The 23,709-nt window shown below is 35.6% G+C and overlaps 1 protein-coding gene across 1 annotated transcript; it reads right to left on the bottom strand.

Moving 5' to 3' along the window:
- Positions 1 to 7,949: 7,949 nt before the first annotated feature.
- LOC121410739 (peroxisomal trans-2-enoyl-CoA reductase-like) lies at positions 7,950 to 22,466 on the bottom strand. The gene is made up of 8 exons (XM_041603013.1): positions 22,256 to 22,466; positions 17,888 to 18,021; positions 16,406 to 16,571; positions 15,651 to 15,732; positions 14,774 to 14,870; positions 10,715 to 10,819; positions 9,980 to 10,097; positions 7,950 to 8,970 (listed from the first exon to the last, which is right to left on the bottom strand). The coding sequence occupies exons 1-8, from the start codon at positions 22,377 to 22,379 to the stop codon at positions 8,882 to 8,884; spliced, it is 915 nt and encodes a 304-aa protein (XP_041458947.1). The 5' UTR covers positions 22,380 to 22,466; the 3' UTR covers positions 7,950 to 8,881.
- Positions 22,467 to 23,709: the final 1,243 nt, after the last annotated feature.

Raw genomic sequence — 23,709 nt, 5'->3', positions numbered from 1 at the left:
TAGAGGCTTGAGTAGTTGCTTATTGGATAAATGAGAAGATGCTAGCTTGAGTCGGCGAATGGAGTGCAGAGCAGGAGTACTCATCTATCAACTAATCAAACCTCTTCAACTCTTCAACCTTTTCTGGTTTACTGTCTTTATCAGGACTACGCTCATTTGAACAAAAAATTACTTGACTATCAACTGTCCACTTCCTCCTATCAATTTCACTTCTTCCTCTATCCACTTTTTTGAAAACTCCACATGGTGTACCGTCAACCACATCCGCTATTGGAATGTAATTGTTTTCTTCTAAACAATGTTACATAATGTACATTATGAACTGTCGCAGTTTGTTAATTCATGATTATTTACAAATGAATATTTCCTGGAATTTGATATTCATCATTTCCTAGTTATGGTCACATTTTCCCCTGAAAATATGTAAAGAAAAAAGAAGATTTTAAAGGGGTCATCCAAAAGAGCTTCCCAGTCATACAAAACATTTCAAAGGAAACACATAAATCGAGTAATGTTTTAAATGTTCAGAAAAGTTTTAAATTGTTAGACAATAGTTAAGCAGGTCATATTTCTTTTTCCTCCAGTTACAAAATATGAAACGTTTTGCCTATGCATGGATAATCAGGGTCTATCTCCAATGCTGAGGTCAGAAATGATTTGCATAGAATGGGGATTTAAGTGCTTATCGACGTCTGCCACGTCAGAATAGTATGACATTTTGAATTTGAAAAGACATTAATTAGAATGTATTTTGTATTTGTTGTTACGCTTCTTCTGCTTAATACACTCCTTGAAACTTACGATAATTGTGCTCTCTCGCGTCGTCCGTGTATGTAAATGTACATAAATAAATATTTCTGAAAGGATATTGCATGAAAAAATGTAATTTCCGGTATTTTGAGTCAATATAAGCGTATTACGTAATTTAATTGATCAGACACGAAAACCACATTCCGAAGCGATCGTTTTGCGCGTAGATTTCATAGGTTCTCATAAATTTTGAGTATAGTCTTCGAAGTGAATTTTATGTTTAGTTCTCAAGAAATTTATTTTTGAATTCTCTTAAAAAACGCAACTTTTATACTTCATTTTTACACAAAGTCCTCACGGGGGGGGGGGGGGGTCCAACCCCCTCTCCCGCTTGATCGCTTCCGTATCTCAATCTGTCAAAAATATTGTGCCCCCTTCTGGATTTTGCCCCCCCCCAAACTGAAAGTGTTCCGGCGCGCCTGGTGAGCACCACTTACCTTTGAAAAGTTTGTGAAAAATGATTTGCGCAGAACTTTGAAATAATTATGCGAATGAAAGTAGACCTTAATAATGAAAAATACGTGGAATCTTGCTAGTAAAATTGATTTGAAGATAACTTTCACCCTTTTCAACTTGTTTCCTTGCCCAAAGCACTCGAAGAGTGCGTTGCGCACCATCCACTCCCCACACATCGAGGCCATCGTGACGATATTTGATTTACACTGAGCTGTGATTTACACGAAATTGCTTATAGGCTTGATTTTAATTTTTTGTTAATCATTGTCAAGCTTGGGAAAAGTGTGGAGAAACAAGTATTAAATGGAAAATGAAATGTAAACCCACTTTAAATGATAAAAAACTTAATGAAAAATGCAGATATCTCTTTTGTTCAAATTCAGTTATGTCCTCAGATTCAGCTGGCACCAAAGGGCAAAGGTTGTGCTTTCTAAGTGTTTTAAATTCAATTTTGGTGGCAAAATAATCACAAAATGCTTTGATGTATCAGTTTTATTTCAATCGACTAAAAGTGCAAGGGAAATGTATGAGAAATGCGCAGGGTAAGTTTAATTTCACCCTTTCCCCTTGAAACAGCGTGAAAACAGAAAACTTCTGCGCAAACAGATTTCTACGAGTTTTAAAAAATGGACAGTGTTCACTCAAGTGTAACATTATATATATATAAATATATAGATAGATAGATGGATGGATGGATGGATAGATATAGATACGCCACTGGCTTTCAGTATCTTGACAACAATTTTTATAAACTCCCAATATCCAAGCGTAGTTTAGTTGAGACATTCCCGTTTGACTTCATGCTATGTGTAGAATGTCTAAAAAGAATTGTGAAATGGGGCCATTATAGTGACGTCATATATTTCGTCATTTCGACGGAAAGGCCCGGCAGGAATGCATTTTTATAAACTTCAGGTTCCAATGCCATCCAGCTATGGGGTCATTTTCCTGCCCCGGCTTTCGATAGAATAGATCTCCTTGGCTGCCGGACTATCTAAAGATATGATGTATCGGTAGTACTCACATGAGGTTTGGAAGAGATGACTTCAGCTGATAATTATCTGAGTGATCAAACATTACCTTCTTTATTTAGATTTCAATATTTGCATTAATTTGATATTACTCTATTTAAATTAAAATAAAGGAAACAAGGTTCAAAGTGTGTAGATTAACTAGATTTACATTACATAAAAAAAAGTCACTAGGGCCCTGTTGCATAAAAATTACCATAATGACATCCACTGATAATGGAATCCTTGTTTTGATTGGTTGGTGAGCATGCAGCGTTACCATGGTATATAGTTACCATTGGATGACAAAGTTATCATAATTGTAACTTTTATGCAACGGGCCCCTGATCATGACACATTGATGTCAACGCAGAACAGTAGTATCAGCATACATTGGAGGAAACAACATATCTTAAAAATGATGTGAAATTACAATTAATCATCCATATAGTTTAGTGACGATAAACATAAGGGGGATTAAAAAAGCAAAATACCAATTTTATGGCTGATTAATTAGCTATAATTTTACATACTCATTTTTACGATATTTAAATTTTATGTATACATTTTTATATAAGTAACTTAGAATTTTTATATTAAAGGCAAATTTTATAGATTCTATACATAAAATTTTAATTCATATATTAATACATTTTCAATTTTGCGATCAAAATCAATCATTCTTTGTATTTGTCTGTGTTTTTAGGACGCCTCCCCCAATCATAATTGAGAAGTTAACATATTAACTTCTCTAGTTATAGACTCTAACAGGGGACTTTTTCTTCAGACCCCCCCCCCTATTTATGTATGAGAAATTAATGCATTAACTGTATGCATGTACAGCGATTAAAGACACAATGTAAAAGCGCTTTTAATGTTACTATTCTCATTAAGAAAGTTAAATGACACCAAAATAATGGTTAGTAGGCAAACTGGTTGTAGACGAACTAAGATTATCCCATGTGTGATGCGACAGGGGCGTCGCTAGGCTTTTTCTAGTGGGGGTGGAGGCCCTCGATTACCGACAGATATCGGTGACGATTGTCGACATTCGACGGACAAGTGTCATGATTCAGGGGCGGATCCAGCTTTCTATAAGGGGGGGGGGGTCGGGGTGGTATGCAAGGGAGCATAGCGAGCTAGGGGGAGGGTGTGGGACACCCCCTCCCACTGTAGGGAAAATTTTTGAAAATCTGTGTGTGAAAATGGCGTTTTCTTGCATCTAAAAGTAAAAAAAAAAGATAAGATTTAAATTTTTTTTTATGGGGGTGGTTGCAACCCCCAACCCCCTCTAGATCCGCTTCTGTGATTGACCTCAGTATTCTTCACTGACCTCAGTCGCATTGTCTTAATTCAGGAGGAGATCCAGCTTTCATCAATATTACAGTGGGGGCGGACATAAATTATTGCACATTTTCCCGTTCGGCCGCATGAATCCGATTTCCGGTTTTTTCCCCTCATTTTTGAAACGAAGTTTATTATAGTAGCTACATTCTACCGTGTGAGGAAAAAAACTTGACAACTCACAAATCCCAAATTTAATGAAAAAATATGTCATGAACATGATTAGTATATATGGTCTGAAAGAGCATGTTCTCCCAAATAATTTGACACCATATTTATGTATAACGCTTGGAAGATCATGGAGGCTCTGTTTGCAGTGTTGAAAGTTTTGATTTGCGCCAAAAGTAAGGCATGACTGCAATAATTGAATCCAGATGTCGATGATGTCATAATCCTACAAGGGTTGCATTAAAACCCATTTCAAAACACCTTTTCATTAATTCAACGTTGTTTATTATCGATTATCAAGTTAATTTCGTTGGAAAAGCATTTGCAAATATGCTTACTACTCGTGTTGGATTATGATATCATTGGCGTTTGGATTCATTCATTGTAGTCATGCCTTACTTTGGCGCAAATCAATGTGTTCATGACATATTTTCCCCTTAAATCGGGGATATATGAGGCGTCAATGCACCGGTTCCTAGCCAGGATACCCCCCATGGAGAGGAGAGGGTGCACTTTATGGATGGAACAGTGATTGACCATGTGACTGTCACTGGGGTAACAATAACTATAATGCAAAGCGTTTGGAAACGCAACGTACGAAGCACTATTTAAATGTTAATATCAATATATTAATATCATCACAAGGTATACCACAATGACACTCGTCAATTGATTTCCAAAATGGACCCTAATCTTCGATCTCAGAGTATCCTAAACAAATATTCTGTCATGTTTTTCCCAACCTTAACAGGTGCCTCAAAATGTTCTGTTTATATGATGGCTGAGATGAAAGATATCAAAGACATACTAACCAGGCCTACTAACCTTTAAACATACAAAATAGGAGTGATTCATTATAGGAGTCACAGCATAATTTCCATAGATGACTGTACATAATATATGGACAAAAAGAGGATTTTTTTCCCCTTTTATGATATAATGTATATCAAAAGTTTTAAAAAAGGAGCAACTCCATTTAACAAGTGGAACGCCTCTAACAGTCTCGCCCGCATTACAAGATTTGATATAGCAGCAGTGCTAAACTTCCAAAATAGCTATTGAATAATCATTCACAAAAGAAAACACTAATATAATAAAATTTGTCCATTGACCCAAAATGACGTTTGACCATGATCATGTGACCTAAGACGTGTGTATGAAAACAATCATTCAAACCAAGGAGCTCCTTGTTCAAACTTAATTATCCTTATGTCTACGTTTCATGAGCTAGAATCTAAGAGATGCCAATTCAACAAATACTCCCTTAAATGACCTTTGCTCTTGGTCTTGTGATCTGAATCTCGCGCATGATATTCCGGGATATACATGGTTGCTCTTTATATGTCCAAGTTTCATGAACTAGTTATGATGACAATTCCACGAATACCTCCAAAATGGCCAAGTTCATTGACCCTAACTGACCTCTGACCTCGGTCATGTATCCTAAACTCAGGCAGTAACTTAAGTGATACACAGTTACCCTACGTCTAAGTTTCATGAACTAGGTCCATATACTTTCTAAGTTATGACTTCAAAAACTTAACCTTGGCTAAGATTTCGTTATTGATTCCCCGACATGGTCCAAGTTTGTTGATGCTAAATGACCTTTGACCTTGGTCATGCGACCTGAATCTCAGATAGGATGTTAAGTAATACTTGATTACCCTTATGTCCAAGTTCCATGAACTAGGTCTATATACATTTTCAAGTTATGACATTTAAAAACTCAACCTTGGTTAATATTTCATTGAAGATGACGCCGCCGTCGGAAAAGTGGCGCCTAACGTCTCGCTCTGCTTTGCATGCGAGACAAAAATGAGAAGTTGGCAGGCCTGTGTAACTATGCTGTTCAAAGTATATCCCATTTTCCTGATTAATTTTAGTTTTTTTTTTCACTGCACACGCGTACATCTCCAGGCCTTGAAAAGCAATCTTTTCTAGTGTTTTTGGTGTATGAGCATTTTGTCAATCTTGTAATGGGATAGATTAAAACATATCTTCATACGGCAGGGGAATATAAAAAAATTGCCAGACTAAAAATAAAGTCAGATCAATCTTACCTCAAGAATGAAATGTACCAAATTTTGTTGGGATGTTTTAAGTTGGTACTAGAAGACGAATGCACACAAACTGATATGAACACCCCCCCCCCCTCAAATACACATGTGCAAAATCTTACTTTAAATTCAAGATATCGATTTATCAATTGTATTCAGTATATACTAATTTAGATTTACAAATCAAGCTGTTTGCACAGTATAAATAATTTTAAAATGAATGTTGAAAATTAATGATGGGTCATGTACCTATATTTTTCATTACGAAAAAATCGAAAAATTACCTCAACTTCATAAACTTCTTACCCCAAATCAATTCACCCTAGGACAGCATCTCTCATAAAACATATGAAATATATTCATAAGAATCATCATCGCATAACTGTCACTACATAATATAAGAATTACACGTAACAGACAAAATTCTAGCTTTCAAATTATTCATAAATATTCTGTTTTCAATATCATCCAACATTTTTTAATCTAAATTATACATGACTTCATGAAAAAAATTAGCAAAATATATATATTGTTATTATTTTACATACAATTAATATCTATATGACAATAGCAAAGTTAAAATGATAAAGTTGAAGCATAACATTGTGAGTCTAAAGAGAAATATCAAAATATTGTCTGATTTATTATAGGCATGGAAGTTCAATCAGCATTTTTCTGTTTATAAAATCAACATATTAGCCTTGTATCAGCTTTACAGTAGATAATATGTAGGGGAAGGCGGGGTAAGTTGTGACAGTTGTTGCTTTTTGCATGTTAGAATTGATATGATTGATAATCTTGTCGAAATAAGTACCTTGCCTTGAAATTTAATTCTTCTGAAATATTTTCCACCTGTATATAACTTTCTATCCCCACAATGAAAGTCATCGTGACCTTTGAAAAAAACGATGTCAAATGGCTCAACGTGCCCCATATATGGGGTAAGTTTGAGCCACCTTCTGGGGTAAGTTGAGCCACAAAAACTATGTACAAAATGTATGGGGAGAACCAGCATGTCAATTTTTGGTTTGAAGTCTTTTCACTTGCTAATTCTCTATAAATACTAACATCCTGTAAAAGGAAAAGAGCAGTCGTGTTAATTTGCTCCTTTCAGCCTGCATTTAAATCGATTTTCATGGTTTGTTTGTTTTTTAAGATACATTACCATAGGAATTACCATGGCTCAACTTGCCCCATGCTGTTTGGCTCAACTTACCCCAGTCCGAACTTAGTGCGATAATTTTGTATCCACACATTTATTATGCATCCATCATATAAAAGACTATGACAAGAATGAAGATCCATACCTGGACTAATAATGTTGTTATCATGTCTTTATTATATTTAAAGAGGTGTGTGTTTATAAAGCACTTATCTATTTCACACTCTTTTTTACTTTTTTGACTGAAATTCATATTTTTCCCTCTAAAAAACTACTTTTAATTTCAAAGTTGGAAACAATGTGGTGGGGTTAGGGGTTATGCTATGGGTCATCAATACATGACACCACCACAATGTCTGACTCATTCATTATTGGCCTGGGGCTGGTGGCTCAACTTGCCCCTATGCTCAACTTACCCCGCCTTCCCCTATCTATATCAGTAAAGAAAACAAAGTCTTGTTGAGATGGCTATGTTTCTTCAAAATCCTGAGAACAAATGTTCACTCTCATACAATGAATGTCCATTAATAATTTTACCCAACTTTTAAAAACAATAGTGATTGAAAACATTTGTTGCTGCATAGACCGAGATGATAAGAGGATATCAATAATAAAGCAATCTATTTCTTCAAAGATATTCACATGTGATCTTGAAGTTGTATGCAGCGCCTGGATGCATTGGATATGGAACAAGTCTTGTTTATAATAATACACATAACTTTCCAGTCTCATTCACTTTTTCTCCCTCAACATATATTTTCTGGAAATTATTGCAAAGAGTGAAGAGAATACTTAACAAACATGTTTAGATTATTAATTCGTAAGTCCTTACAAGTGGCCCATTCAAATGATGATGTTAACAATTGGAGGTATACTGTCTTAAGTGGTAAATTCTCCTCCTACCTCTTTCACATTCAAATTACCCTGCACATTTTAGAGCACATAAAACATGATGAAAGATACATTAGCAGTGCCAAGAAAACACAGTCCATCTTCAAAAATTATAAAATGAAAATAACATCTTGTGCATTCATCATGATACTGCCTCTGGAGCTCTAATAGAATACTGTTCTAAACATACGATAAAATATTTCAGTATCTCCCTTTTTTATACGATTCCATGTAGCTTCACATTATACATGATGCCTATTTCAGTCATGAGATTTTCATCCTCATTAGTCATTACAATGACAGACACATCTACTGATAATAGCATCAGTAATTTAAATTGATTTGGTCAGAGTTGTATCATGATTAATAGTTATGAAAGCATCAGTCAACTCAATCCAATAACACAAGATTTCAAGTTTTTCCAAAGATTCTACCAAGGAAATCTCGTTCATGGCTTTCAACATCTCATAAAAACTCATTAATTATGCAGAATAAAACTAGTATCAAACATCTTTCTATACTCCATTTCAAGTAGTTTTCAAGGTCACCTCCATATCCAATAGCTTATTTCAGCAAAAGAATCTGGACAAGCCTATAGATCACGCATTGCCTTATCATCAGGGAATTAGATGTTGGCACACTTCATTTATATTGCATAGATATCATCTGCCCTTCGCATAATTATGATAAAGGATAAACATGACGAACACAGACTTGATAATAGTGAAAACTTCCACTTTCCATAGCAGCTTGATTGTGACTCATCACATTTCTATTTCTCATTTTTTACATAAAGATATATCTTCATTTCCAAGATGGTTAATATGGCCAGAGAAATTTAAGAATGATTGATATATATTTCCATGAATACCGTATCTTTCTCCATTAGGTTCATCAAGCTAAGGCATCGTTTCACTGATTGATTCTCACCTTCATCTTCATTCTCAAGATGTTCTTCTTATTTTCCTTCATGGTTGTCCTTGCTATAATTTTGATGACAAGCCACCAGGGTTATTCCCACCTTCATCCCCATTATCAGTCTCCCACTTGTAGGCTGGCATGTTATTGTGGTCTAAAGAGGAAAATAAAGGCAGGTGAAGACCAGCTATGATAATGATCTCATAACCAACTCTCACAACTCTTTCACCTATTCCTGTTAAACACAGGACTCTATCCTTGATGAAGAGATGATTTGAACCACAAAATTTATCAATAGGGCTAATCAATGACATGCTTAAAATTTTGTTGACTTGCCCTTTTCAAGAGCAAGTGCAAAACAAAAATAATCAAAAATAAAACTCAAGCTAATTTGATCAATGGATCTCTGATTACAGTAATCTTACGCTTAGTGCTAGTCGCTCATGGCAGGAAATCATTATAATCATAAGATGGTGCACATAAACTAATACTGTGGCATAGAACAAGGGTTTTTTGTTTAGCATGTGCCATTTCAAGCATGTTCAGATGATTAAAATTTCTTGCTATATTATAACCAAGATGAACCAAACTGGTGGAATCTTGCAAAATGTTGGATGATTGCGGAGATGTGTGCCTTTCTCAAGGACTGTTTACACCGACATGATGGTTGTGAGGTCTGCCATATACAGACATGTGAAGGTGCATGCTGCTTCACACAGCAAAATCTTATGATACACTAATCCAATGCTTGACTTATCTACAAAAGTGAAAAATCTTATTGAGTTTATTATATATTTCTTTATATTCCATCAATACTGTAGAAGCTACAGGAAAGAACAATTTGGTTCATCAAATAAACTGGCCAGATGAATGTCAGAGAGTTATGAATACAATTAAACCAAAAATCAGGAATCTATGGATCATGGGGCTCAAATTGGCTTTCCTAGATGACGTCAATTAAAGGCAGGTTAACAACTATGATGTAACATATATCTTAGTATACCACTCGGAATCTGTGCAACATAATAACAATACACAACTTTCTTCACAAATAGGGGAAGGAATATACTAGACATATCACAAGAATGTGTGATAATTTCAAAATAAGATTTTAAAAAATACACCTGAATTTCAATTCCCTTTTAATGTTCTAATAAACTGACCTTTGACTGTGTATCCCCCGGGTGGCATGTATAAACTAGACGCACCATCTACTTTGATTGATTCTCCAGTGATGTAGGCAGCAGCTGGAGATAGAAGGAATGCAACGGCTGCTGATATCTGGTAAAGACAAAGAAAAAGTTTCAAAGGCATCACTGATTTAGAATTTGTTTTATTCCAAGGCATCCATGATTGACATTTTTTTTTCACTAGCTACACTTCCATTTAAAAAAAGTCAGAAAAAATATTATTTCATTTCTCTGAACCAAATATTGCTTGTCCTATGGGGAAAGGTTTAGTTATGCAGAATAAATAATCTACGATTAATGATTAAAATAGGGAGTTCTGACGCTAAAAATACTACAGTTCATAAATGATAATTGCTGCACAGTAATTAACACCTCTTGCCAATTCAAAGGCCTTTCAACTATCTAAATTTTCAAAAGCATATCACCACTGAATATCATGTCCCCTTGAATTGAACTGTTTTATTGCCATCTTTTAGTACAGCCATGTTGTCTGACAATTTTTTTTTTAAATCAAGATTTCAAAAGCATTGTATTGTTTCACTCCATCACTTGTGTAGGTGAACCTATTGTCTATTGGTACAAGGTGATCCCTGGACAAAGTCTATGGGAATTACATAATTCTGTCATTAATTGGGTAATGATGCTGGATGGGCCAGGGCATGGAACAATGATCATATAAAGTGAAGTGAAAAGTATGTAATAACGCACCTCTTCTGGTGTTCCCAATCTCTTAGCAGGAATGTTAGGGATGGCTAGCTTGAAGATCTCTTCTGTCCCATAATGCTCTGCAGCTTCTTTCCCAAACACTGTACCCTGCAACACACAAGGAAAAATTTAATTTTATTGCTAGCAAGTGCATGATTCTATACAACAAGTGGAACACTTCTGGCAGTATCATCTGCATTACGCGATTCGATATAGCAGTAGTGCTGACTTTGAAAACAGCTACTGAATAATTATTCACAAAAGAAAACATTCATATGATAAAATACTATATCCATTGACCCAAAATGACCTTTGACCATGATCATGTGACCTAAGACGTGTGCAAAACAATCATTCATACTTGAATATGCTAATTCAATAAATACCCTTAACATGATCAAAGTTCATTGACCTTAATTGACTTTTGATCTTGGTCACATGACCTGAAACTTGGACAAGATATTTAAGCATACATGATTGCTTTTATGTCCAAGTTTAATGAACTAGATCCATATACTTTAAAGTTAGGATGAATATTCCACAAATACCCCCAACATGGCCAAAGTTTTTTTACCCTAAGTGACCTTTGACCTTGGTCACGTGACCTGAAACCCCGGGGGGCCACTTACATTGACGAGTGGATACCATGCGCGACCAAAAAAACACGTAAAAAGGATGTCCTTTTCACGATAGGGCACGTTACGTACGTAACGTGAAAAGGGTGTCAAAAACACAAAAATAATGAAAAAAGGGTATCTATTTCGCTAGTAAAATTACGTGTTTAGGGTTGAATTTGCGGGGATGATAAAACAAAATTAAAATGTTTTATAAAGGATGTCCTTTTTGCCCCAACACTACGTGTTTAGAGTCCTGTGTTTAGAGTCCTATTTGCGCGAGGTGTAGAAGGTGGGGTCGTACTAAATTAAATAAGTTAAAGCCGACAACCAAAGGACCCGTAACAGTGAAACATTGCTGTACTTGTTTAGGGGTTCATTTCAGGGAATATTTGCCAAGAGTATCGTTTTGTTTCCAGTACTTGTTAAGGGTAGGGTTTCACACGCCAATACTTGTTAAGGGGTGCATTTTCAGAATATGGAAATTACGTGTTTAGGGTGCTTTTCAAGACCCCATGGTCGCGCATGGTATCCACTCGTGAATGGAAGTGGCCCCCCCGGGCCTGAAACTCAAACAGGATCTTCAGTGATACACCATTGCCCTTATGTCTAAGTTTCACGAACTAGGTCTAAATACATTATAAGTTATGACATTTCAAAAAATTAACCTTGGTTAAGATTTTGATTCCCCCAACATGGTATAAGTTCATTGACCCTAAATGAACTTTGACCTTAATCATGTAATCTGAAACTAGGAGAGGATGTTCAATAATACTTGATTACCTTTATGTCCAAGTGAACTAGGTCCATATACTTTCTAAGTTATGATGACATTTAAAAAAATAAACCTTGGTTTAGATTTCAATGTTGACGACGCCGCAGTTGCTGCCATCGGAAAAGCAGCGCCTATATTCTCCCTCTGCTATGCATTGCAGGTGAGACAAAAATAGGCAAAATCAGTGAATTTCACATTTAATTATGCCATTAGTGCCTATGCGACAGATAAAAATAGAATGACAGAGGTCAAAAGGTGCATGTTTCACAAAATGTTGTACAAAAGCATAAGTAATTCATTGGCAACCTGTTCAAATTCATGCTACGAGTAGGGTTTACACTGACGATCACATGTTTGAAGCTTGGAGTTCAGATATAGTGAGATATCACACATTATCACAGGGAATAATTTTCCTGGTATTGCATCACAATTTACTCCACATAATTTTGTGATTGGTACACAAAATTTCATTTGTGTAGCAAGTTTTGACATTGAACTGTTCAGAGCATAGTTGAAAGCTTTTCTCTAGTAATCACAAATGCTAATCAAATTTGAGAAGTAAAATCATTCCCTGTATCATCTATGTAGAGTGTTTAGCGATACATTAAAAATTTTTGGTCTGCATCAATTGCCCGTTCAATATTAGAGCTTATCCCTAAAACGACCAAAATCCAACAAATATCCCATAGGCTCCTGTACAAAACTTGCTGTTGAATAAGAGACAGTACCGGTACTCAACAGTCTAGTGCGAATGCCTGAAATATACAATGCTTACCACAATAAAAGCAATCTGATGTGCAGCATAGAGTACAATGAAACGCAATGACGTCATAATGAACTACATGTAAGTCTTGTAAACAACCAAATTACTTGTATGAAGTGACGATGTGCCATAATGGAAATGACATGTCTTGTTCAAACAAATATCCCTTTCTTTGAGGGGAGGAGGTGGATAGATAATAATTATATTGGATGGCTTTATTTCATGGAATACCAGAATATTCCACTCGTTATGGACATTCTTCCACCTATCTACTATTCGTCGAATATTTGCTCAAACTCTTGGAATATTTCTGGTATTCCATTCTGTGACATCCAATATGATATAAATATTGAATTGAAACTCTTTAAGATACAATATGTAGGGGAAGGCGGGGTAAGTTGTGACACTTTTTGCATTTTGCATGTTAGAATCAATATGACTAATAATATTGTAGGAATGAGTACCTTGCCTTTAAATTTGATTCTTGGGAAATATTTTTCATCTATATATAACTTTCTACCCCCACACTGAAATTCATTGTGACCTTTGAAAAAAAACGATGTCAAATGGCTCAACTTGCCCCATATGTGGGGTAAGTTGTGCCACCTTCTTGGGTAAGTTGAGCCACAAAAACTATGTACAAAATGTATGCAGGAAGATGCAGCATGTCAATTTTTTATTTCAAGTATTTTCACTTGCTAATTCTCTATAAATACTAACATCCTCTAAAATTAAAAGAACTGTCATGTGAATTTACACCTTTCTGCCTGCATAACAATGGCTTTTCAAGGTTTTTTTTTAATTTTTCATTCTTATTACTATAAGAATTACCATGGCTCAACTTGCCCCATGTTGGCTGGCTCAAAGTACCCCAGTCTGAACTTAATGCGATATTTTCACATCCACACATTTCTTATGCATCCATCATTTATAAGACTATGACAAGAATGAAGATCCATACCTGGACTAACAATATTGTTCTTATTTCTTTATTATATTTAAAGACATGTGTGGGTAAAAAGCACTCCTCTATTTTACACCCTTTTTTTACTTTTTTGGCTGAAATTTGTATTTTTCCGTCTAAAAAAGTACTTTTTTTTGTCAAAGTCGAAAACAATATGGTTGGGTAAAGGGTTATGTAATGGGTCATCAATACATGACACCACCACAAAGTCTGACTCATTCATTATTGTCCTGGGGGTGGTGGCTCAACTTGCCCCTATGCTCAACTTACCCCGCCTTCCCCTACTCATGTTTTTCACGGGCATCATGCAATTTTTTGAAGGGGACAACCATGCACATATAGATATTGTATAACGATCTTTCAGAGGCTGCACAGAGATTGTAGAATGATCCTGCAAACTTCTACCCCCCCCCATTATCCAGTCATTGCAAGGTTTGTAAATGCTACATGTTTCTATTACAAGTCTCATGGTACTTGTCTTCACACACAACAGAATAGGAAGGGGTATGGGAAGAATGATCAGTTTTAAGAGCCAAAAGGTCATTGCAGATCAAATACAATTCAGTCATAGTTTTGTTAGTCATGTTAGCCATTTCTAACACTCACAGAAAAAAAGAGACAAATGACTTTATTCAGGCAAATCTATCAAAAGATGTTCCAGCCATACTGGTGAATGTGCATCACTTTTCGGTTTTAATACGTGCATGTGTTAGCTTTAATCATGCTCATAAGTCATGCATGCTTTTTTTTATGCCTATTGTGTAACACACTTTTCCCACAGATACAACACAGTCAATACACTTTCGGGATCAGCCACCTTCAGAGATTAACAAAGAGCAGATTATCACATAGTGTCTGATGGACAAATCTATAATTTATCACGTGATTCACTTCTGACCAACAACACAGTTATATTCTAAATAATTGGAATATAAAGTCTTCTTACTGGAGCTACTGAGTTGATCCTGATTCCATGAGGTGCCCATTCAACAGCAGCTGTTTTTGTCAAATTCTCTATGCCTGCCCTTGCTGCACTAGTATGCCTAAAGATGCATTGGAACAGAGGGGACTATAACTTAGTAAATAATCAAATACATGCAAGTAAACTCAAACTTTAACCGCTAAACAGGTTTTTGAATGACAATTTCAAGTAACAAAGGTCCTGTCTATCCTGTACTGTATTCATTTACTGAGCGATTATTTACTGTAAAATATTGTTCCTCCTACTTACTACTACTCAAACTTAAAACCGAATCACACAGTCGAAGCCTGCGAAGTTCCACAGATGAATTATTGTTTCAGATCCCATTTCACAAAACAAAAGTCACACTTGGTGATCGTGCATTTGCACTTGCTGCCCCGAAACTATGGAATAGCCTGCCAATTGATATAAGAAGCTCTCCATCCTTGACTCTCTTTAAATCAAAATGAAAAACATATCTCTTTAGTTAAGAAAATATGCTGTGTAGACGTAAGTAAAAAGCACTCTGGACAAGCGCAGCTGAAAATATCCATATAAAAGCTGCGCTATAAATATTAATGTTTATTACTATTATTATTATTATTATTATTACTACCAGTAGTAGTAGTAGTAGTAGTAGTAGTAGTAGTAGTAGTAGTAGTAGTAGTAGTAGTAGTACTACTACTACTACTACAACTACTACTTCTTCTACTTCTACTACTACTACTACTACTACTACTACTACTACTACTACTACATTACGTTTACTGGACTTTACTGCTACTAGATGAGCTACTACTTGTACTACTAGTAGTACATTTGTTCTTGTACCAATATAAAAATAATTAGGTCAATGCCTTACCCCATGTATGGAAAGCCTTTCCACAGATCAACAATAATATTGACTATGGCTCCTCCATGTTCTCCCATCCAGGCTTGAAAAGCTGGAAGACAAAAAAAAATCAGCTTATAATGTTTGAAAATCCAATTGGGCTAAGAGATTATCAGAGTATGGATTACTTTGCCTTAGTCAATCTATTTAGACAACAGAATTCTGTTTGACTTTGTAGAAATTTAATTAAAGAGATATTTGGTGACAGGTTTGCATAATCTGGTCTGAAATATTACTTCAACTTAGACAAATAATGAACTTATAGAAGATTGATTATGCAGGTTTAACTACGTTACAGAAAATGTATATTCAGTTCTTTGCACTGGCATATAAATGATACTTAAAAACCACTGGACACACCATAAATGAAAAACATATTAAGCAGTGTTACCTGCTGATGATAAAGTGAGAGATCACGGTTTGATGAAATTATTTCACTTTAATTGAGTAAATTAGATTTTGGATGAATGTCTCGCTGAAAGATATGATGAGAGTATATGAGATTTTGGATGAAATTCTTGCTGAAAGATATGATGAGATTGGGACTTGACCCAACAAACCTCTGATGAAAAGTACCAGTCAAAATCAGTCTCCCATGTTAATCCCACTCACACAATGTTGGCTCTTCTACAACCAAGCAATCAGACCTTTAAATCAATCTTTCCTCAGAGACTAACTCCTACATGATTTTGTAACTAGAAAATTACTTTTAAAAATGTGTTCACCTTCTCTACAGCACAGGAATGTTCCAGTTAGGTTTGTGTCAATCACTGCATTCCATCCTTTGCTTGATATCTCAGAGAGGGGACAAGGATACTGACCACCTCCATTGTTGACTAGAAAGTCAATCTTCCCATACTTCTCAATTGTAGTCGTCATAAGAGATTTCACCTAAAATAACAGAATGACAACAAAGAACATATCCAAATCAAATCATTTATTTTCGAAATAATAAAAAAAAAACATTACAAATACTGTATGTACAAAATAGGATAAAATACACAAATGAAAAGGAAAATGAACCAAGTAAATCAAACATAATATACAGAAATGTACATTATTGTGGGGGAGCCAAAAGAAGGCCAAATAAGTCTTAAAATCAGGCAGCCAACATAAAATGGACAGTTAGTACAATCAAAATAGACATTTCTTAACAATATAAAATCAATAAATGTAGCTCTCATTTAAAACTATCAAAATAACTCTTAAAGGGATGATCCGCCAGTCGTCATGAATATTCATTAGGTGGGCTGATGATGTCACATCTCCACTTTCCGTTTTTTTATGTTATTACATAAAATCAGATTTATTTTTCATTATTTCATACTTGTGTGAATAATATATCTCCCTTATAATGAAATAAATTGCAGCAATAAATACCTAATGCACTAAATCAGTTGTCAACCCAATTTTTCTAGTTCGTGGAGGAAAAATTGTGAATTAACCTAATTTCATTTAATAAAATACAAAAGAACAAGCGGAGATGTGACATCATCAGCCCACCTAATGAATATTAATGATCATGAGCATATGAATTTCATAGAAATAACATTTTAACATACATTTTGACATTATGCACATCTTAGGTTCATTGAAATACAAAGAATGACCTCTCTCTGTCAGAAAAAACTTCTCACCAAACTGGTTAGATATCTTAATTTTGTAATCCACAGTTTTTGCTACAGAACCCATTTAAAATCATATCAAATATAACCAAAAATAATTTGCATCTACAACACAATCATTATGTACATCATGAAGCTACCGTTACTGCCGCTATTCATCTTGCCTGCCCACGCTGCAAGAACCAAACATGAAATCATGATTTCTGACTAAAATTACATTGTGTTGAAAGTTAATTTAAAATGTCAAACATCTAAATCATGGCAGTAAAAATGTTTACACAGCTGAAAAAAGCACTGGCCCTACTTAGGCCTCAAATCAACCACGGTTACATGACAGTAACTTAACTTCTGAGCTTCGTAACCCCGGAAACTTACTGAACTTACCTCAAACTCAAAACTCCAAGCTAAAACTTTTCAACTAAAACTCTTCTAGCCACTAATCCCTTTATATGCTTCAAAAGACACCATATGAAGGAAGAACCAGAAATAATGTGTCAAATTAATCATCATCAAACTTAAAACCGGGGCTTATTTGATTAGCAAAGAGGACTTCTCTTTTGCTTTTCCTTATCATTATCTCACCTCATCTTCTTGTCTAATGTTGCATTTAATTGCATGGATAGCTGCTGTTGAATCCCTGGGTAATGATTTATTCAGGGCATCTGCAGCAGTCTGTAATCTTTCCACTTTCCTTGATGCAATAATCACTTTGCAACCTACATGTATATGTAAGAAAAACAAATTGACCAAAACATTACTGAAATGTTTATGCAGGTGGTTTATGCCTAGTGATTTTATTCATTTATTATCAAATTAAAATTTAGTCATGAACTTAAGTTTTATTGAGTGAAATTAGTTATTGTTTATTGCAATTCGCTCACACTTAGCTATACTGACCTTGCACACCCGACCGTATTTGGGTGTTGATATCTTAGAAGTCGTCAAACATCGCTTCATTACAGAGGAGCAAAGTCGCTTACCTCAGCCTGGAAAGTGGTTTCCGTGTTTCTTCTAAGGAAATAAAAGGAAGCTCAATGGCGGCGCTAATAAGATTCACAGCCTTAATTCACTTCATCGGTAGTTTTAAAACAGAGTCTAAATTCCTTGTATGTGCAATTCCTATGATTGTTTGATAAAATGTGGGCACCAATATGATGAAATACCTTCGAAAATGTACTTTTAGATTATTTTTGCTGTTGATAACACTTTTTGGAAATCATTTAAAACGACGACAAATAAAAAAACAAAATTCTAAGTGCCTTGAACGAAACAAGCAGTACGAGCCTTTGTTCATTTGACAAATTATTATAGAAGTTTATATTTGTAATTATTTACTTTATTGAACAATTATAAAATGTGAAAATTAACTAAATGCACAAATAACTGCACAAGACTCAGAACGTGTGCATTTTCTTGAACCTAGCTATTTTGTGATAATTTTGATATATTTCAAAACTTGGATGAAGGAGATCTTGTCAACAGTGATCATACTGCCTTGACTAGTATGGGGGGGGGGACGGAGGCTCAAGCGCATCATGCAGTAGCTGAAAAACCTGATCAACATACCAATGAGGGCTTGGCCAGAAAATACATCTAAAGTGGTTAACTGACCTCTGGCACTCTCACCTGCAATATGCGATTTGATATATACAGTGCGTCCCCAAAAAAACTATACACTTTTGAAATAGCTGCCAAAAAAATATATCACTTTGGGGAAAACCACTTACATATATGGAAGCCAATAAGTCAACTATCAAATGACACCAAAAAGTTGGAAAACTATTCATGCTTGAGCAAGCACTGTCCACTGAAACAAAGGGTATGAAAATTAAGCTAGGCTGGAATTAGCCTTCCAATTCATGTCAGTTTTTGAGAGGCAAATCCTTAAGAACTTGCACAGGTATGGGCGTTGTGATAAATTATTTATCAACCAGGACCAGTTTTGGTTGTTTAAGCAAATTTCTTAAATTATGAAATTAAACTTTAATGCATGAGTGAACACATATTGCACTTTTGGGGCAGCATTTCAACTTTTTATTATCATGTGAATCTCAGCAATGTGTTCATGGGAGTCAGGAGAATAGGGGGTGAGATAGGACTTAAGTGGGAGAAGTAGGTTGATGGAATAATGGTCAACTGAACATTTAGCCCCCCCCCCCTCTCTCCCGCCCTCCCCTAATGTTGAGAGACTAACTGATTTAATATAAGGTGTGTTTATGAATAATTATTAATATTATAATAATTACCTATAATCCAAGGCTCGACATTAGCGGTGGCCCGGTGGCCCGGGGCCACCAAAAATTCATCTCGGGCAACCATTATTGAAAAAATGTTAAGTTTTGGTGGCCCGAATCGGGCAACCAATAATTTTCAAAGTAGCGCAATTTTTCTCCCGATTTTGCATGCATTTATCAACTTTCTACAGTTCAAATTGCAAGTCTATTCGTCATGCGCCTTTTTTGTTAATCTACACACAAATACACACACACAAAGATTGCATAGTCATGACAGTATGTAGGCCTACCGCTAGCATACAGTAACTATTATTCTGCCGGCCGTGCCGGCTGTCTGGCTGAGCTTTGCATGCGTGAAACCACTGCAGCTGGCTGTGCGCTAGCAGACTATTCAGACTCAGGGAGCTGCGATGCGAAATGTTACTGCTCAGAAATCTTCCCCAGAACTTTGAAAATCTACGTCAAAGTCACATTTTACACCAATGAAATGCCCTTCTACAGTCCATATTACTGAAACCTGATAATTCGCAAGCATTAAAAGGAGGAATTATGACCTCTATTTTGACTCAAAAAGACCGATTTCCAAATGCATTAAAACACATAGGTGAGTACATCACAGTCCCACATGTGCATTTGTATGTATGTTGATATTTGGTTTATTTTCGAAGCTGTCTTGAATAGACAGCTTCTTTCTTGTTTATAAATGACTTCTTAAACCACTCTTAAGGAAGTAAATACTTTGGGAAGACATTTTATTGATGTGAAATGTGAATTTTTTCCACCATTTTGTCAAATATAGGGAAGGAATTTTCTCACTGTTTTTTTCCAGATAACTTTTGCTGTTTTCTTATATTTTTCTGTCATTTTTTTTACAGTGATTAAACCATTTATACCCCTTCCCATTGAATATGCCTGATTAAAGAACATGTTTCTACTGAATAATAATAATAATTTTCCCAATTTTTTCTGATAATTTTGTCTTATTCATTTTTCTTACATTTCCTTTTGTTTTTTTCTCAATTTTAACTTTGTTTTTTCTTACTTCATTTTTTTATTTGTCTTATTTTACTTATTCATTTTTACAATTTTTGTTTCTTTTTTCAATATACTATTCTAAAAATTATTTTTGTTTATTTCCCCCTTTTATACATTGTTCTAATTCTGCAGCATATTTTCTGTGATTTTCTCCTGCTACATGTATAATATGCTGGAAAATAAACTGGATTTGGGGCCTGCATAATCTAGGTTTTACGATCAAAAAGGAAGAAAGGAAAAATCATTGTTTTGTAAATCAATCTGAGTTTGCTATATGCACTATTTATTTACTTTACCATTATGAGTGTGTGTCTATATGGAGATTAAAAGTCCACACAACCTGGGAACAATACAATTCTTTTATTCTCTTTCAATCATTTCATATTCACAATGATAGAACAATTTATATATTACCACAAAATAAGCAAAGTAAAATAACAGCAAGCACGATTTACATACAAGGTGTACAAAGAATAGTGGTACGTGGTAGTGACTGCAGAATATTTCAGTTTGTTTTATTCATTTTTAATTAATGTTTTTCTTTATATTTTTCGGGCCACCAAACTTTACTAATGGGCCACCAAAAAAAATTATTTGAAGGTTTTGGTGGCCCGAACGGGCCACCACCAAAAAAAGTTAATGTGGAGCCTTGTATAATCACATATAAAATTTTACTTGATAAATAATAATTTGTATCTATAAATTGTTCTTCAAAACAGCATTTTGTAACATCGCTAATCGAAGGTACTTCATAACGAAGCGGTTCAAGGGTCAGACCTATTGTATTTGCTTTGTTGACAAACGAATCGAGGGATCTACACTAGATTGGTCGGGTAAGAAACCTTCAATTTTTCGCCTTTTCATTAACCAATTTTGGAAACCTTCATACGCATTAGTGTAACTAGGCACATTAGTAGAGGTGCCGTTCAGCAAATTGGGATCGTCCCAATATACAGGGACTGTCTCAGTTTTCAAATATTTATCCAAACAAGAAATCTAGGAGTAGGAAAGTTCATTCACTTGTCAAGTACCGACATCAAATGGGTGTGCTAGTCAATGTAAACATATCAGGTGTCATAAAAAGATTATTGGAAGACAGTGAACTAGGGGGAATTGAGGTCACTGAATCTATTTTTAGCACTCTCAATCCCCATAATTGCCATCCATATCCCACAGGGGAAAGAGAAGAAAAAGCTGACCCCAAGCACAATAAGGACAATCTCAATTTATCAAGACATGATTTGTCTTGGTTTTAAATGAGGATATCCGTGTTTTCTGGGACCATCCCAATTTTTGGACCGGCACCTCTACTGCATCACTCACCAATACCTCAAAAAATACCAGACATTTTCTAAGAGTTTGGGAAAATATTCCACAAAACGAATCAGTGGAATATTTTCCCAAACTTTTAGAATATTTCTGGTAAGGTTTACCTAGCCTAGTCCTAGGGAAATCCATCAATCATTCTTTAAAAGTGTCTCTTATACATATATGGCAGACGATTCAAGGCTCATGATGAAGAAGTACGTGTCAAAATATTCAAAATATCATCATGGAGTCCTAATCAACTTGTTAAAGTTAACGCTAGTTTATCGCAGTACCGAGTACCGTACCGGTAACTAAGCTTTCATTATCTTCAACATATGGGACCGAGGCGAGTGATGAAAATAAACTGGCTCACCTAAGTAGAGAAGTTCTTGGGTAATTGCACGCCCTAAACCCGTTCCACCTCCAGTAACGATGGCAACTTTATTGGCAAATAACCCTGATCTGAAGATACTTCGAACTTGTGAATTCACTGCCATTTTAAAGTGATTTTTTAACGACTTTCAGCTCGATGACCTCCGCAGACTGTACTGTAGGTTGCCGCATCCACTTATACGCGGTTAGTCTTTTTCAATCAATTTTTATCTACCTAATCTGATCTGACGTACCACATAGCCACCTCCTCCATTTATATATACACATAGATTTTAGTGTTGTTTTTATTATCGTTGTGGCATGATTAAGTGAATATAATATATCTGTTTTTCTATCAAGCAATGGTATTTGAATTTATGTCTCTTTCTGTATTTCTGTATTGTGTCTCAATTATGAGGCTAGCAAAGTACAGTGCACGTGATAAAACGAAACACCTCTCGATAAAACTTTTAACTTATCAGAAGGCCTGAAAATTGTTTTTCATCCGCGTGGCGGCGTTGGTGAAAAGTGCATGAAGCACTCTACCCCTTCCTCCCTCTCTAAAATCACATTTTTAAAGAAAAAAAGTAAGGGGAAGAATAAAAAAAAATCACAGCGAGGTTAATTATGTTGACGAAGCTCTCGGCAAGGGCGTATGTGCATGGGGAGGTGGAACTAAAGTATGAGCATAATAGCTCCATGGTATGAGGGGGGGGGGGGGGGTCACATCTTGGGGAGGTGAAACAAAAGTTTGGAAAATCAGCCTTTGAAAGCAGAAGAAGGGGAACCAATTCCGTATTGCTTGTCAGTGTCGGAACTCTTCTTCCTCAGCGGGAGGGTGCACATGCACCCAGCCCCAGTACACCCCGGCCCCCAGCCTACGCCCTTACTCGGGCTCAAGAGCGGAAATCCGCTCTCCCCAAAGGTATAGGGGGACCAGCTAGGGCTGGAAAATTTGACAGGCAAAAAATGAAAAAAATATAGGCCTAAAGGTTATCACCCCAAATGTCAGGTCATTTCGACCAAAATAAATTTGACAAGCTGCGATGAATGCAAGGAATGCTCCCAAGGGAGTGGAAATTGTGCACTTTTCGTGCGGGATTGAAATGAATCCAATGACCGGGTAATGATATGCTCTAACGCACTTTGAGCCATTCTGGGAAAACCGATATATAAAAAATGGCTATTATTATTATTGTTATTAACTCACCAATGTGAGCGTGCATTACTAACTGATACGTTTGACAGAACTTTATGGAATACAGGAAAATGATAGGTACATGACAAATCAACTTTTTGCGAGCGAGCAGCGCAGCAAGAAAGTGTAAATAATTAGACCACAGAAGAGACATTTTTACAGAGCGTTTTTAATCAATTTGTAAATGAAACAAAACACTGAGAGTTCGATTTCAGAGCTGAAATATGTTTTGTATATTGACTTAAAAACTTCATATT

Source organism: Lytechinus variegatus, chromosome 3 (genome assembly GCF_018143015.1).
Source record: "Lytechinus variegatus isolate NC3 chromosome 3, Lvar_3.0, whole genome shotgun sequence".
NCBI lineage: Eukaryota > Metazoa > Echinodermata > Echinoidea > Temnopleuroida > Toxopneustidae > Lytechinus > Lytechinus variegatus.
The sequence above is the reverse complement of the archived record's forward strand: the minus strand, read 5'-3'. Positions and strand labels throughout refer to the sequence as shown.